At 40.6% G+C, this 17,754-nt stretch overlaps 1 protein-coding gene across 1 annotated transcript in view; it reads right to left on the minus strand.

Annotated features, from left to right (window-relative positions):
* Positions 1–17,754, minus strand: part of NCAPG (non-SMC condensin I complex subunit G) — a 42,165-nt gene that overhangs the window by 9,820 nt on the left and 14,591 nt on the right. Inside the window, exons 8-18 of the mRNA XM_074951626.1 lie at positions 16,467–16,616; positions 14,347–14,487; positions 13,240–13,363; positions 12,493–12,582; positions 12,129–12,308; positions 11,477–11,587; positions 9,419–9,538; positions 7,113–7,352; positions 5,347–5,528; positions 644–818; positions 74–235 (exon numbers count right to left, since the gene is read on the minus strand). Of these exons, the coding sequence (XP_074807727.1) occupies positions 74–235; positions 644–818; positions 5,347–5,528; positions 7,113–7,352; positions 9,419–9,538; positions 11,477–11,587; positions 12,129–12,308; positions 12,493–12,582; positions 13,240–13,363; positions 14,347–14,487; positions 16,467–16,616 (1,675 nt within the window). The remainder of the gene's footprint in view (positions 1–73; positions 236–643; positions 819–5,346; positions 5,529–7,112; positions 7,353–9,418; positions 9,539–11,476; positions 11,588–12,128; positions 12,309–12,492; positions 12,583–13,239; positions 13,364–14,346; positions 14,488–16,466; positions 16,617–17,754) is intronic.

Genomic DNA, 17,754 nt, shown 5'->3' on the forward strand with positions numbered 1-17,754 from the left:
AGAATACTGAATTTTTAGCTATTAAAAAAGGTACCAAGAGCAATGTAACACAATTTATTTGTATACTACCTACCTCAAGGATCTCCTCAAGTAGGACCAGAAGATCTTTTGTGAAATATTTACTGAGTTCTAATGAACTCAAGGCTTTTGCATAAATACGAACATCTGGTGCAGTTGGGTCTATCAAGATCTCATTGCAGATTTTCACGGCTAAGCTATCATGCACTGTTAAATCCTGTAAAAATCATAAGAATATTCTGAAAGCTGGTTGAAAGTTATTTACATGAGAAGACCATGTAATGTGCCTGACGTAAGTGCCCGATCAGCTATGTTAAATGGTAAAAAATTACAGTTCTCAAAAAGCAGCATTTTATGCATGTGCGCCAATTTATGTACATGCACGCACACACAGGAAGGAGCAAACAACAGCTGCTGGTAAATTAAGTACGGTGGTGTTGCTTTAGCCACATGAGGAAACAGCAAGCTAGAGACAGGTCACTTGGGATAATCTCTTTCCTTCCCTCTTATGCAGGAGCCTCAAACGGAGAAATCTTCACAGAGTGATAGCAGTGGCTGGGTTGTTGGGATGCAATCTCTAGCCACAAACATCAAAGTAGCACCCCGTCAGCCATGATCTACATACTTGGTAATCCTGGGACTTTTTGGCCTGAGGATTCAGTCCACTTGGTCTTGTCAGGTCCACTAACAGTTCAGAAACATTAGCAATATCTACTTCAGCCAAAGGCGAAGATGCAGGAGCATTAAACAGTGTGCGCAGAGTTGGAAGAAAGGCTTCCTCAAAACATTCCTGATTAGTCCTGTTTTAAAAGAGTCAAATGTTAGTAAACAATGCGAAAATGTGATCAGAAGTTCATCACAGCCTCATCTCAGAACTAGCACAGTATTTTGTGGGGCCTCAGTAGGCCCAAACCTTCCAACCCCATCCTAAGGATTGGGGTCCACCATGGACTAGGGGTCCTGTCTGTTTGCTGGATCAGGAAGAAGTCCCTAAAACAGTTTAAAACCAGGTTATTTATCCAACTACCCTTTCTGTGTCTGTTGGTCCCTGAAGAATCCAGTTTGCAACTCTCCAGAGGGATCATCCAAAGGGATAACCACCAAGGAAGTACATTAGCATTTCCTTCCTATTAGAGAAGGTACATTCAGTGCCACAATAGCACATACGCAATTGCATTTTTAATAGTGGTGACTCTTGAACAAAGAATGACCTTGACTTGGTGGGATATACAGTAAGACTAATGTTCAAAGATAAAGATTTCAGACTCCTCTTGCCAATGTAACTGCAACCAGAGAACATGTCTCAATAAAACCAGATAACCTGTTCACATGCAGAAGAACTAATCACAGAGGTCAGCCCATTTTTCCAGATTGGGGGACACTGAAGACATATACCCTAGTTTCACTTTGATACTGGACTCAACAGAAGTTAAGTGAAAAATTATCCTCTCAATAAAGTGACTTATTCCTGCTCTTGACAAAGTAGCGATAGGAAATTAAGGGGTTTTCCCTCCACAATTTCCCCCTCCTCATCCCCAATTCATTCAGCTGTCCTTTTAGTAGCAATTTGTAGAAACTTTAAATTCTTTTTTTTACAATAAAAAGTGATTTGTAACTATTTCATATTCCCAGTTTAGCTTTTATACTAGCTAGACACAAACTTCCACTCAAAGAGTAGCCAGTCCTATTTTTCCCGTGGCAGAGAAAGGAAGGAGAGTTTAAGTCTGCAACATTTTTTGGGGGGTTTATTTAAACCTCACCTTTCCCTCTCCCGCACCAACCTCCTTCTGCCCCACAAAAACAAATACACTGCATTGAAAATCCTGAATCTGCTAATTTAATTATTTAAAACAGGAGCCCAACTGTTTCCTCTACACAGCTGCTGAGCACTAAGGTCAGTTTGTCTGTTTCCTTTTGAAGTTCCACTACTCGTGTTCCTTCAGTGACACTTCAATGCCTGGCTGCAGTGCTCAGCAGCATAAACAAGTAAAAATAATTCTGTTTATATTATCTCTTCCTTAAGAAATTCAATAAAGAGTTGGATCAGAGCTCCCAAAGCAGTTTCACAGGCAGCAGTAAAAATTAGATTTAAGAGAGGGGAAAGAAAAGAAGGACAAAAGGAGATAAAAGGGAATTTCAAAAGAATAGAAAAGATTTATTTCACTCCAACCCTAACTGCATGTCTTAAACATCGGCACAGTTATCTCACTGTCATAGTAATCTATGCGCAGACGGAGGAATCTGTGGACTTAAAGATCATTTCTACAATCAATTGGAACATCTAGTATGCACAGTCCTGCCACATGATAATCTCGTGATCCTGGGTGACCTAAATGCAGTTACAGGCTCCCTACGAACTGGATTTGAACAGGTCATTGGTCATTATGGTTCAGGCACACCCAATGATAACTCTCGCTGCTTGCTTACATTCTGTGCCTCCCAGATTCTTTCCACTCTTGGGTCATGGTTCAAGTGGCAACGCATATACCAAATGTCATGGATCTCTCATGATGGAGTCACTCAGAAGGAGTTGGACCACATCATTACACGCGATAGGCATCTCTTCGCCTCCTGTAGAGTATATAGTGGTGCAGAATGCACAGCGAACATGTATCACCTTCTAGTGGTTGCCCGTATGGTGCTGATGCGCCAACGAGCAGGGTAAATCCTCGGCAATGATGAAGTTTGACATCAACACACTCCATGTGCCAGGTTTAGCCAACAGGTTTTGTATTGACATCAGCAACAGATTCTTGGCTCTAGCTCATCTGCCAGACAACGTGGAGGTTGCCTGGTCCCTGTTCACTTCTACCGTCAACCAATCTGCTGAGCAGACAATTGCTGCTCACAGGTATCCAGCACGCCGACCATGGCTATCAGAAAAGGCCTTCCAGATTATTAAACTGAAGGCCGCAGCCCGCCAGCATGGTGATAAGCACACTTGTAATCAGCTGAAGTGAAAATTTAACATCCTGACACTCCATGATCGCAAGCCATATTATAACCAAATGGCGGATGATGTTGAATTTGGCTTAGCTGGGGCGACTTGAAGCATTTCACGCCATTCGCAACCTCAGCAGTCAAGAGGTAGTCATTACAAACGGCATCCTGAACGACAGCCAACGTCATCCATGTAAATCGCATGACGACATTCTCTCACGCTGGGTGGAACATTATCGCAGTGTCCTGAACCATCCTCTAGCTGCCGCTTGTTCAGAGCTGGATGATCTGGCAGTCACTGCGGTTCCAGATCCAGACATTTGTACTGATGCACCAACACTGGATGAAGTGAAATGTACCATCTCTAAACTGAAAAACGGACACGCAGTCAGTGCTGATGGCATCCGCTCAGAGCTGCTAAAATGTGCTATTGATCCTGTAGCAGAATCACTTCTGGACATCTTTTGTCTAGTGTGGAGAACTGGAACCTTGCCAACCACCTGGAAGGACAATATTGTGATCTCACTCTGTGAGGGCAAGGGACCGCGCAATGAATGTAAGAGCTACAGGCCAATCACCATGCTCTCCGTTCTAGGTGTTTTTCGCATGTTTTGCTTGCTTGAGCCTTTGCTACATCGGAAGCATCGTCCCCAACAGTCAGATTTTACGAGGAACAGGTTCACATTAGACACCATTTTGGCCCTTTGCTTGTTTTCGGAGATACATCGTGAGTTCAGGAAGCCCCTGCACATAGCATATGTTGATCTTAAGGCTGCATTTGATTCAGTAGACAGTGTCGTGTTATGGAAGGCCTTAAAAGGTTGTAGGTGTCCCTACCACACTGCTGGACTTGGATTAGAGAGCTGCGTAATGGAACCACTCCCCATGTTCGTCTGGGGAACCGCATGTCAGCGCCTTTTAAATCAGTATCTGGTGTTAGGCAGGGTTGCATTCTGGCCCCTGCACTCCTTTGTTGGGCAATGGATTTCATAATGCAGCATTCCGTCAGGTCCATCGGCATTGAAATCAGACCTCGACTATGTTGATGATGTTATTTTAATACAGAGCCCCAACAGGTTTCGTGAGGCACTGCAGCATGTGGAGGAGGAGTCAGATAAAATTAGTCTCCATGTTTCATGGTCAAAGACAAAACTGCAAAATTCAGGACCAGGTCCACCGGCGATTCCAATCTCTTTGAACAACGAAACAGTTTCCATCTTTTGTTATCTGGGTTCTATACTTACAAGCTCCTCCAATTCTCACACGGAGGATTTCCATTGGATTGGCACCGCAGCATCTGCCATAGGCTGTTTACAATGGATATGGAATCAACATCATCTTAGTATGACAACTAAGTTCAGGATTTATTCAAGCTGTATCCTTCCCATACTGTTGTACGGCTGCGAAACATGGACACTACGCCGTGCAGACTGGACAAAGCTAAAGGCTTTCCACACAAAATGTCAATGTTGTATACTGGGTGTAAAGTGGAATGACTTCATCTGTAATGCAGATGTTTATGGTTGTTTGGGTCTACAGACTACTGGGGCCATTGTTCACAGGTGGAGCCTTATGCTTTTCGGACAAGTCACAAGGATGCCACAAGACGTTTCAGCGAACACCGTTCTCCGGGTGGCTTGTAACATCTGGGATAAAATTCCACCAATTGAGGGGTAGAGGTGGCCCAGAGGCAGACCCCCTATTACATGGGTTCATCAAGTCTGTTCTGATGCTGCACACTCAGGCCATCAAGCCTTCGCCATTTGGCCCATTTCCTGCACAATTGCAAACGATTGCTATGGATGACTGTCTGGCTAAGCATTGAAGAACGCTCCATTAAAAAAAAACGGAGGTGGGGATTTTATTTCTAGGTATGTTGCAGATGTAACCAAAACAGTGGAGCGATCAATCAGTGTTGATAGCCATATACTAATGCAGCGCAAAGGAATAAATATGGAAAGAATCTTCTTGTGCAAATAGATACACACTATTACTATTTTAACTCTCTCAAGAGGGAAGCATGAAAATGATCACCTTACCTTCTTAGGTTAAAGGCTGTAAATTAAGCCTTTAAACACATAGTTAGGCACTTAAATGTGCCCCGATTTCAGAGTCACTGAGATGCAGCTACTCCCAGTGAAGTAAATGAGAACTGCAGGTGCTCAGATCTACTGAAAAATTAGGCCACTTATTTAGTTATCTAATTTAAAGTACTCAGGTTGGACACTGCTATCCTTACTTTCTTAGGCTACTGTATCATAGTTACGTAGTACATCCCACATACAAAACATATGGGAATCACAAGAACAAAATCAGTTAAAACTACAACCTAGAAAAGAAAGAAAAAACAATGTATGATTTCAACATCAGATTTTTAAAAGCTCATACCTATTTGCATAAGCAAATAAAGGGAAGAAGACTCCCAGACAGTGTCTAAGTTGAGTATCCTCTTCTGTCACTGGATTATACCACAACAAAATGAGACGAGAAAGAAGTTTGGCACTAATTAATCTCCCAGAGAACATCAACTTGGCCAGACCTTCTGCAGCTTCTGTCCTGAGTTCTGAAAACTTAAGTAAAGAAAGACTGAATCAGAGACAGAATTACAATCCTTTGACCGATACACATTAGTTAATTGAAAAATAAAGCCCCAATCTTACACTGACATCATTGTGGATATATACCTACACCACTGACAACCTCAATGCAGGCTCAAACTTGCATCCTTAGTGTCAGTGAAACTCTTAAAATAGCATACCCCAGACACTTGTAAGTTACTGTAAATGCAAAATGATATCCAAATCCATACTAATAGAATTCAGAAGCCTCAAATCTCTAACATGAAACCTACAGCTAACATACAGGGGAAAAAAAAAAAAAAAAAAACACACCCACTTCTTAGATTCCAATCCATTTCCAACCCAGTTAAAAATGAAAAAGGCTTTTCACTCACTAGTGAAAAAACGGATTTCAGAACACACAACTTTGCTACAACAATCCTGCCATTTCATTGCTCTTTTACAGCTATGAAAGGCATGTAGGACTGACAGTTTTAGTAATGCCGAAGATGCAGTTAATCATACTTCTTTGGAAGTTGCCAAATACTCATACACTAGTAGTTTGCATCCATTTCTCCTTATTTAGTTCAAACTCATTGATGAGGCTTCATATCTGTCCTTATCCAGCTACTTACAGAGTTTCAAAAAGTTTGTGAGCGGTTTCCCAAAGGAAGGAAGGAGGCAAGTAGGTCCAAAGTAGAAGCCAGTTTGCAAGACAAGTCCCAATATATTTATCCTAAGACTATTTACAAGAAGGCTACCATCGTGAAAAAGCCAAATCACACAAGGTGACCAAGATCCGAAAGTAGCTTAATGAACATTTGATATAAAACAGAAAATAATAATGAGGAATACAATCCATCAGAAGGCACGTACACCTTTTTTTTCCCCCCTTACAAAGGTCACAATTTGATGTTTTCAGAAAGCATTGGGGTCATATAATTGTAACAAACAAAACCACTGAAAACCTGGGGGAGATGCCTAGTTAGTGCCATGAGTTATGTGGGAGGGTAGCAGAGTACAGGAACAAAATACTACGACTCAAAAACCAGACCCAGTGAACTCACAATGGAAGCTTTAACTCCTCCAACAGTGATGAAGTAATTTCCTCCTCTTGCAAAGTACAGAAAACAGTTTATAAAAATGGATTGGAGTAGTGTTTAAATAAGTCTGTTCTGGTATAGATACTGCTGTATTCACACAGATATCCTTGTTATCACAAGCTGTTCTAGTTATTATTGATTTAAATGGAGCTATGCCAATTTACACCACCTGAGGATCTAGCCAAATGACCTTTAATGGGAAAATAAAGTTATCTGGGTCATAAAGGAATGTCTCACATATTTTCACCAGGAGTACTATGGAGTTACAGCAGCCCTATTTATAGACTTCTGTGCAGTACGCAACAGTGCACATGCAATTTTCATTCACATTTAAATCTACAAGCAGTTCCTGAAATATCTCAATACGCTGGGCATCTGATCCAAGATACAAACATACAGAAGTGTTACTTCTGTACAATTATATACAAATTTTTAACTTTGTAACAAAAAAGATGTAGAAGAGCAGACTGACGGCATTTTATAGATAACTTACCTCGCTGTCTAAGAAACTGGAAAGAAGTTGTAGGAGGTTGTGAACAGTGGCAGTCTCTTCTTCCAACTCTTTTATTTTAGTCTCCTCCTCTTCAATATCTCCACTTCTAATCTCTGTTTCTTCACTGTGAGAATCATTGACTTTTTTTGCTCTGAATGTTTCTATCCCAAATAACATCAGCTGGTCAAAGACTGCCTTTAAAGCACTTCGCTTTACCTTTATATCATCAATTTGTAAAACCTAGATTTTGTAAAAGGGGGGAAAAAAAGATGTATAGTTCTGTGGTACATCACTCAATTAGAAGTGTTGTTGAAAACAAAGAGCTGACAATATTTAACTCCTAAATCAGTGACTGAGGTTACCCAAAGATCACACAACAATCCATCTAAGCTAAGCGGAATCTCCCCAAACTTTAGAACAATATGAAAAAGCAAACAGAGCTCAAATATGAACCCAAGTTTGGAATAAAATCTGAGGTTGAACTATACAAAATTATTCATTCAGCTCCAGCTATGCAATCAGCCTACTTTGTTCCGGCCAAAACAGTGCAGCCCTATTTATAGCTGTTTCAATCGTGGATGTCATCCTGATCCAAATTGGAGGCCTTATCCCATGTATTCTTATTGTCCTATTGTGTCTATTTTGGAAGCACGTAATAATAAAATCAAACTTATTTGGACTTTGCTAACTCCCAAAGGCCCAAATCATGATCAGGACCCCACTCTGCTGAGTACTATTCATGTAAGACAATAATGCCTGACCCAAGCAGTTTACAGTCTAATTTGAAAGAAGACGCAACAAGTAATGGAATGGAAGGACAGCAGGGAGGAGGAGGGTAATAAATTCAAATAGTTGCATAAGTTAGTCTAATCTGAAAGAAGACACACATAGCTAAGGGTAACATTTTCAAAAGTGACTTCATCTTAAGCTCCATTTTCTATAGTGACTTAGAAGTCTAAGTCTCACTGAAAGTCAATGGGATTTAGATCCTAAGTACCTACATCACTTTTGAAAAATAGGATTTAGGCTTTTGAAAATTTTACCCTAAATTCTCTCAGACAGTGACTATACTGTCCTATATGTTTGTCAACACCTAATACAATGGGTCACTTATTTTGATGAGGGCCTTTGGATGCTACTACAGTACAAATAAATATGTAAGAATGTTATAAATAAAAAAAAACAGCAGTTCAAGAAACTCATCTGCTATTGTCCATGTGACTCTAGAGTGGGGGTGGGCAAACTTTTTGGCCTGGGGGCCACATCGTGGTTCCGAAACTGCATGGAGGGCTGGGTAGGGAAGGCTGTGCTTCCCCAAAGAGCCTGGCCCCCGCCCCCATCCCACTTCCCACCCCTGACTGCCCACCTTAAAAACCACTGACCCATCCACCACCTCCACCCCACTCCTTGTCCCCCGGCTACCCCTATCCAACCCCCCTGCTCCCAGTCCCCTGACTGCTCTGACCCCTATCCACACTGCTGCCCCGACACTCCCACGCCTATCCAGCCCCCCCACTCCCTATCCCCTGACTGCCCCCCGGGATCCCCTGCCCCTTATCCAACCCCCCCACTCCCCACCCCCTTACCATGCTGCTAAGGGCACTAGTACTGGCAGCCGCACTGCCCGGCCAGAGCCAGCCACACTGCCACGCAGTCTAGAGCACCGGCAGCACAGCGAGCTGAGGCTGCGGGGGAGGGGAGACAGCAAGGGAGGGGCTGGGGGCTAACCTCCCCGGCTGGGAGCTCAAGGGCCAGTCAGGACGGTCCTGACGGGCCGCAAATTGCCCACCTCTGCTCTAGAGCCCTTAGGTTTGATTTAAGCTCCTTTTGTTATGCCCTGAACTCGGGGGGAAAAAAGAAGAGCCCCAACCATGAAGCATTTTCCACACAATGGACATATGCAACTTGCGTTTGGGAAAAAAAGTACCGAGAAGACCACCTAGAGCTGCCAGGACCCTTTCTTTTTCACATAATGCCCAAGAGAGGACAAAAAGAAGAAAGTCACAAATATTACGAATTAAGCTTCTCAGCATCTTGTAAGCAATACTGAAATATCCCATTTTACAGGTGAGGAAAACTGAGGCGGAGAGAAGTTAGATCAATCAGCATAAGTCAAGTGTATGTGGCAGAGTTGGGATGTAAGCCACATATATATTGTTCACTATTTTTTAAATCCTCAACCAACACAGCTGAGATCCTATATCGGTACTATTTTATTTAGAATTATGTGCCACAAGTACAAGGCCAATTTTATTCACAAAGTCACAGCCAAACAACCCAATTCTTATCACTAAGAAAATTTTTACCTGTAGCAGCAATGCAAGGTGTTGACTGGCAAAGTCTTTGTTCTGCAGAGCACAGCAACCCAAACATAAAACTGCCATATTTCTTACAGCTGGATGGACATTAGTTATTCCAGGAAGTATCTAAAAATAATAATTTGATACTTTGTGATTAAAATGTACATACTGGAACAACAAAAGACTTGCTACGACATGTTTGAAAAGCAGTTATTAGAAAGTTAATGTTAAGAGACCTAGAGTGCAACATATTCACGTGTGCTTTTGTACCTAGTGAGTGAGTCAACCAAAAAGTATGACTCTATTCCATTGCTAATTGAAGACAAAATATTCAGACTTGAGTAAACCAAAATAAATGGAGCCTACACTAGAAGGTGAAACACTGGTTTCCAATAATTGACTCATCATATCAGTTCAAATATTCTGATGAGTTTCAAAAAAAAAAAAAAAAAAAAAGATTCCGAAGTTATAAATTCAGAAGAATTGCTCCATGAAGGGCCCATAAAATATTTTGGTTTAGAGCAGAGAGGTTTTAGACAAAATATAATTAAACACATAATTTATGGTTAAGTAAAAGCCAAACATACAAAAACTCTGTTAAAAAAAGTTATCCAGCTCCAAATCACAGAAAATACAGAGTGAACCCCACAACTACATACATCACCTTCTCTCACAGACATCAAAATCCACTTGCAAGCACACACCAGCCCTATCACAAGGAACTCAAACAACCCACACTAACATGTCTGGTGATTTACTTTTAATGCCCACCTCATCTAATTATCATTACAAGGGGATGACCAGCCTAGGAAAATGGCTTGAATTTCACACACTAAAACAAACATACAAGTTCAAACAAACAAACTCCTCTGGCCCAGAAGATCAGTGCAAAAGAATGGAAGCAACCACCTAAGGACACACAGGAGACACTGCACAAAAAACTACTAACTTAAATAAAAACCTATCACTATACTGACTTATACTGTCCATATTTAATGGTTGTAATTCTAGAGAAAGACCATTGTGTAAAAGATTACTCTGGACAAATGGAGAGATAGAACAAATCAAAACTACTAGAGTTGAGCAGCATACCTCGTGAGAAAGATTTGGTAAGTCTGAAATTGCCTTTTTTATATTCCTCAACACAGAACCATTTCACTCCACATAAATCTTTAGCAGTATTAACAACCAGAGGGGAAAAAGGAACAAAGTATCTCATCAACACAAATAAAAGGACCTGCATCATTTGAGTGCTCAGCTTCAGCCATTTTAAGGTCAGCTACTAGATAGGTCGAGTGTATACAGGCATCCCTGAAATGGGAGCAAGACTGAATTGGTTTCTCAGTAAAAAAGTTGGGCTTCAACTTCTACTGGGATTTCCTACAAGGTATCTCAGCACTCATTATCTTGACCTAGGTGGCAGAAACACACATTTCAGCCTCTTTCAACATAAGGAGCAGCTTAGAAGCAGTAGCATGAACTGCTATGGTTTCTTTCTGCTTTGAATCTATTTACAAAGATAAAAGTAAATATGAAGAGTAAAAGCTAGCAAACAGAGGCACTACTGATGCAACACTCCCACAAAAAACAGACATTAGGAAAGGGAACACAAACACAATAGTAAAAGTCCATGAACAGTGCTAAACTTTACTGGAGTTTAGTTGCTCCTGGCTGGCAATTTAGTTGACTAAGAACGAAGTAAACTCCCATCTACCAGCATATCAGGAACTTATGTATAAGAACCAACAACATGTTTAGCAAACCAAAACAGCACTTCTCAGCTCACTGCATTAATACCAAGAATGCTGTTTAAATTAGCTTATAAAGGAACACTAAAATACATCACACACACACACACACACAAAACAAAATGCAAAGATTGAGATGTTGACAGAGAAGATGAGACACCCAAAGAAACTGACAACTACAAGAAATGTAGTGTGAAGATGCATTACAAGAACTACACCATTTTCCATGATACTTAAGAATCTTTCTATTTTCATTTTATTTTTTCTATTTTCTATCTTTTATACTTGTAAAGTTGTACTATTTATTGCCACATACCAAGGATTCAATGATCCCATTCATTGTTGGGCCTATTTCTTTAGAAAGGGACATCTGCTTGAGGAGTTCATAACACATCAGTAAACACTTCAGTAGTGTTTCAGGATCATTCTTTAAGAAGAGAAAAAGATTTTCTTTATCAAGAAAGGGAGAAAGAAAAACAAAAACAGATAATTATATATTTTCTATGCAAGTAAAATGTTCTCTTTACACTATATTCTGACTATCAAAGAATGCTATATCCACCTACAGGACTGAAAATGAAACAGAACTACAGTTAACTGAATTTGTGGTTCGTTTGTCATTGATTTTCACTTAAGGCTAGGAGCACTTAGGTAGGATAAAAACCCTTTTATAAAATAAAGTTTTAATTATAGCCTCAAAGTACATAAACTGCACAAAACAGTAGTTATATTGTAAAGCATTTTTGATAGAGTATATTATAATTTACATTTGAAATTTAAACACAAAACACGGACAACTGGATGAACAATGAAATGCCTGTTAACAGCTTAAAAAAGATATTAAATAAGACATGCCTGTTCACCTGTTGAAAACCAAAGTGAACTAAAATATCACTGATATCAAAACATGACCAGCATTTTGGGGGGGGCGGGAGCTGGGGGGGGGAAGGAAAGAAAGGAAGTAGAACCTTCTCCACACGCATTTCTTTAATTTCAGGCTGTTCTGCTTCTTTTATCAGATCACTCTTAATGCATTCCAGCTCTGTTATTTTCTCTTTTAACACCAATGCACGATTAAAATCCTGCAGAGTAACACATTCCTCCAAAGCTTCTTTTGTTTCCAAAAGTTTCACTTTTATTTCAGCCAGCTAAATACAAAGAAAATGAAAGTCACAACACTGTACCTGATTTTTATTAGCTGTAAAATAAATGCTAACCTATCTAAATCAGTTAGTCAGTAGCACATATATACTAAGTGTGCCGTCTGTAAAAGTACATAAATTTAAATAGCCACTGTATCCATTTCCCGTAAGTTACCTAAAATTCATTTACCTTAAGTTGTTGCTTTCTTATTTCAGCTGCATCTATAGGAGTGTCAACTGTAACAATGGGCTCACGAACCTCTGAGATAATTTCTGCAACCTAATATTGGATGCAAAAGTTATTGCTATTAATACCGCTTGTTGTCATTGGTCTGACTCTCAGATCCTATATACCATACATACCTGGACTTGCAACATTAAAAAAGTATCATCCCTCTGCATAAATCCTGAGCTTTTAGTCAGGAGACAGATTTCTTTAGTAGATAAAACTACTACAATAAATCCCAAAAAGATTAGTGACCCTTTTTGCCAATATATTGCCCTACCATGCAAGAGGTCTAGAATTTCCTGGTAGCTAGCTGAGTCTAGAAATGTGATAGAAAGGACTGATGCCTTCAAAAAGAGGAGTAAGGGCTTGTGAATGTTCTGGTCAAAATTGGTTGAGATCTGCCAAGTTAGGAGACACTAAATATTGCAGTTTGTGAAAGGGCGCCACTTTTTAAATTTAGTCGTATTTTCAAGAACAATCCATCAACGTTCAGAAAGCACACATTCCAGGTTGTGGGTGTGCACATGGCTTATTTAACTTCAGAGTTCACATCTCTTAAGGTGAATGGTGAAAATGAGACAAGACTGGAAGAGAGGACCAGAATGGCATGTTTTTGCAAATGTAACTATAGTGATTGCTGCCATTTCCACTACAATAATCTGTCAAGGCTGTGTGTCACGTGGCCTAGAAACAACTGAAACTACTTACAGTATGAATTCTCCTGTCATCATCTTTAATAATGCTGAGCAATCTCTCGACAAGTGAAGATATAAGGGATGTTGAAGTAGTAGGTAGAATAAGAATCTCCTGCAAGACAGCCAGTAGACGCTTCCTGTATTTTTTTAACAAAAGTGAAGTGTTACTGTTTTTCAAATTACACCCTCCTTTCTTAAAATACTGGGAAAACACTCAACAGCTAAGATTTAATCTACTTTATTTATTTTGAAAGACATTTGCTAGTAAAGTACTAGGTTGTTCTTAGCTGAACAGTATTTACATGCATTATTTTCTTCTGCTTTCACTAGTCGACACCAAATTTTCTATGAAGTGTGACCTATTATCTAAATAAAAGTGAGAGGAGTAGTAGCACTCAGAGTTTATAATTAGTGAAAAGCACTTCTATTTCAGTTCTTTAATTAAAAACTCATATCTTCCCAGGAGCAAAATGTCTTCAGTAGTCTGATAGTACAAAACAACTTTATTCCTTCAATGCCTGCACAATGCAGTAAACCAAAACAAGACTGTCACACCTGCAATATTAATTAATGTGCAGTTATATCTGGAAAAAGGAAAAATGTGGCATTGTGGGTTTTCAAGCTTATTCTCTCTCAATTACTTCCATGTCAAGTTTGCTCAAGTTGCAGGTAAAAATGGTTTTAATTAATCAATTAAAATAGTAAAATCTGCTTGAAATCTAAAATGGAATCAATGCCTTTTTATTTCTAACATCACAGTTCATGAAGAGGCTGTTTACTTGGAACTTAATCAACAATTCTCTTGATTATGAGCAAGTCAGAACGGAAAAGAAATGAATTCACTCCCCCACAGTGGTACTAGGTCTGCATTAATAACAGAAGTATTTTAAATGTATTGTTCCACTGAAGTAAGCAGCTAGGACTCTGAATATACTCAGAAGCAATCCTGTTAAGCAAGGTGAGGACATTTTTCTAATCAGCACAGAACTGTAATATTTTGACTGGCTGACATTTTCTTCTTTAGGAGTACATTCTAGATGTAAGCAAGCGGTTTTCCATAGTAAAAGCCAAGAAGTCAGTAAAACAAACCTGTACATGCATACAATTTTACAAAGCTTACCTTCCTCCCTCTTCAGTGGTATCCATGCAGCCTATAATAAGAATCAACTGCTGACCTATAAATTCTTTTGTCAACAAGTTTTCAATACAGGAAAAATCTTCCCTTTGTTCTTCACTCAGAACTGGCATGTTCTGAAGGTAACTGAACACAAAAGACAGTTGTCATTAAATGCAGGATCTCTGTTGCAAAGTCAAAATACAAAAAAGTGTTCCTTCCTACTTCTGTGTAACAAAATGGTTTATATATTACAGGATGAAAAAGTTAGGAAACAGGGTCAGATATAAAACTGATGACCTTCAATTTGTGAAAAAATGTTTCCAAAAGAACAGTAAATTAATAGTTTCATCCCCATCCTCTAATATGCATACCAATTTGCCAGTTTCTTTACGGTATGCATTGGGTATCATAGGGAAGGGATGCACCTCAATAATCTTAAACAGTCAAAGCTAAGGGCACGTCTACACTACAAAATTAAGTTGACTTAAGTTAAGTCAACGTACAGCCACCTCGGTAACTAAATCGGTGTTTCATGTCCACCTTATGCTCCTTCTGTTGGCGGTGCATGCCCTCACCAGGAGCACTTTCACCAACTTAGCTGTGTGGGGCATTGTGGGGGCACTAACAGCTGGAGCCCCACCCCCATCCTGGGGCTGACAGCTTAGGCTGTCAGCCCCTGGCAGCAGAACTCACAGCTGGAGCCTCTCAGCCCCATGGAGTTCCAGCTACAGCCCTCTCCCACCACGTAGGGTTGACAGTCCAGGCTGTTAGTCCCAGGGCGAGAGGGCTCCAGCTGTGAGCCCTGCAGAGGACTGACAGCCAACAGGCAATGTAAGTAACACAGTGTCTACACTAACATTTACTCCTAGGGGAATTCTGAGCCAAAAAATTCTGCAACAAAAAAATAAAAATTCTGCGCACAACATTTCCAAATTCTGTAAAATACTGCATATTTTATTTGCCAACATAATACAATATCATCACACCAGTTTCAATTATTTTTGGTCATTTATTTCAAAATACCTCTCAGCAAGTATGTCTGTAACAATACAGACAACAAAAAAGATTCAGAACATGTTTAACAAATAGATTCTTTACTGGGCATATTAATACACAACTTCGAGTAATAATTCATTTACACTACAATACAGAACCGTATTTCCTGCACCCCACAGAAGCAGTGCAGGGGGATTCAGGGGTAACAGAGTTGTTGAGGGAGAGGGAAGTAATTGCTGTGAAGGAGCCTGGGTGTGAAATTGAAGGGTTGTTGGGTATAGGTGAGTAAAGTATGGAACAGGGTTTTTCGGGGCTAGGGAGAGATGGTTAGGGAGCTTCCCCCATGCAGATCCTGCCTGACCCCTAGCCTGTCAAATTCAGTCAGGTACATCTACCCCTGCACCCCCATGTGTCCTTGCACCCCCTCCCCATGTGTCTCTGTGCCCCCACTCAGCCATCCCCTTCCCCCTGTAGCTCTGCATCTCCCTCCCCCTCTGCCCATGTGGTCCTGCAGCTCCACTCCCATTCAGCCCCTGCCCCAATCTGTCCTTCTCCACTAACCCTCATGAGCCCGTCTAACCCCCCAGCAGCCTCACGCTGTGTCTCCCCATAGCTACATCTCCTGACCTGGCCTGGCAGGTGCTGAGTGAAGAAGAAAGGCTCTCTCTCTTCCCTAGCTGGCTGGGAGCTGCTGCTGTCTTCAAGCAGCACAGTACCCTCTGGTGGGAAAAAGGTGGAACTGCAGCAACATTCCAGCAGCAGCTTTTTTCTGCGCAAAAAATTTAAATTATGTGCGCTCCTTAATTATGCACACACGCAGTGGCACAGAATTCCCCCCAGGAGTAGACAATGGGTCGCCCTAAGTACATCGACCTAAGCACTAAACCTGTTGCGGAGATGGAATTAAGTCCATGTCGTGCGTGACTTACATCAGAGGCAGCTACGTTTTAGTATAGACACTTACAGAATGAAATTGACGTAATCTGTACTATACGTTTTAGTATAGACATTTACAGAGTTAGGCTGACATAATCTGACCTAAATCTGTCATGTAGACCACCCCTAAGAAATATTCTCAGCAGTTTTTCCTACATTAGTGGTAATTAAGCATTTTTAAATAAAATTACCTCAACAGATAATCTGCATATGTGGCAGGTTCTGACAAAATCTGCTCCATCAAAGCTTCACCTTCCTCCCCTTTTGATTTTAGATACTCACAAAGGGATCTCCAATATAAAGCACTCTCAGCAGTTAGATCTTCCACTGGAATCAATTTCCTAAAAATAAAGAGAAATAAATACACACACACACACACACACACACACACCTGCTGAGATCAGTTAAAAATATTAGAAACCTAAAAGACAGAGAAGATGGGTGAGATATCATCTTTTATTGGACCAACTTCTGTTGGTGAACGAGACAAGCTTTTGTGCTTACACAGAGCTCTTCTTCAGGTCTGGGAAAGGTACTCAGTGTCACATCTAAATACAAGATGAGAGATTGTTTAGCTTAAGTAGTTAACATACATTTCAAGGGACCATTCAAGGTGAAGTCAACCCATTAACACTCCGCCAGTCATAGGTGTGCACAAAGGGCAGGGGTGTTAGTGGGTTATAGATTGTTGTAATAAGCCATAAATCCAGTGTCACCCTTCAGTCCAGAATTTTTCATTTCTAACTAAATTATGGATTTAAGATTCCATGCTTGTCTTTTTAAAGTGTTGTGTAGGTTTCCTTTGAGAATGAGGACTGAGAGGTCAGATACAGAGTAATCACTTTGTGAAAAATGCTCACCCACAGGTGACAGGAAAATGATAAAAGACAAAAACACCCTGTCTGAGTTCATTCAAGAGCGTAGTGATTGTTTGGTTTCACCCACATAGTTATTGGGACATTTAGTGCACTGGATGAGGTACACCACATGTTGTATATGCATGTGTAGGACCCATGGATCTTGAAAGGTGTGTGGTGAAGGGTGTTGATCACTGTTGCAGCAGAAATCTCTCTTTCAGGATGCAGACTTCTTTCCTGAACCCCACCTTCTAGCCTTCAAACAACCCCTCAACCTCATCATCAGAAGCAAGCTCCCCACAGACCAGGACATACCAACTCAAAGCAGCACCAGACCCTGTTAGAACAGATGCAAAAGCTGCTCCACTGCTATGATGATCAACATCCCTCATTCACAATAATGCATCTTTCAAGATACATGGGTCCTACACATATAACTTCCCTACTCAAACTCTACAGTCCCGTTTATAGGGTCAAGGACCACAATGGCCCTTTTAGCCACAGCATCGCACCGGGACTTCACATTTAGCTGATTAAACAACATAACTGCTAAGTCTTTTTCAGTTTCACTGCTGTCCAGGACAGAGTCCCCCCACATCTTGTAAGTATGGCCTACAGTCTT

The sequence above is a fragment of the Natator depressus genome, chromosome 4 (assembly GCF_965152275.1).
Source record: "Natator depressus isolate rNatDep1 chromosome 4, rNatDep2.hap1, whole genome shotgun sequence".
Classification (NCBI taxonomy): domain Eukaryota; kingdom Metazoa; phylum Chordata; order Testudines; family Cheloniidae; genus Natator; species Natator depressus.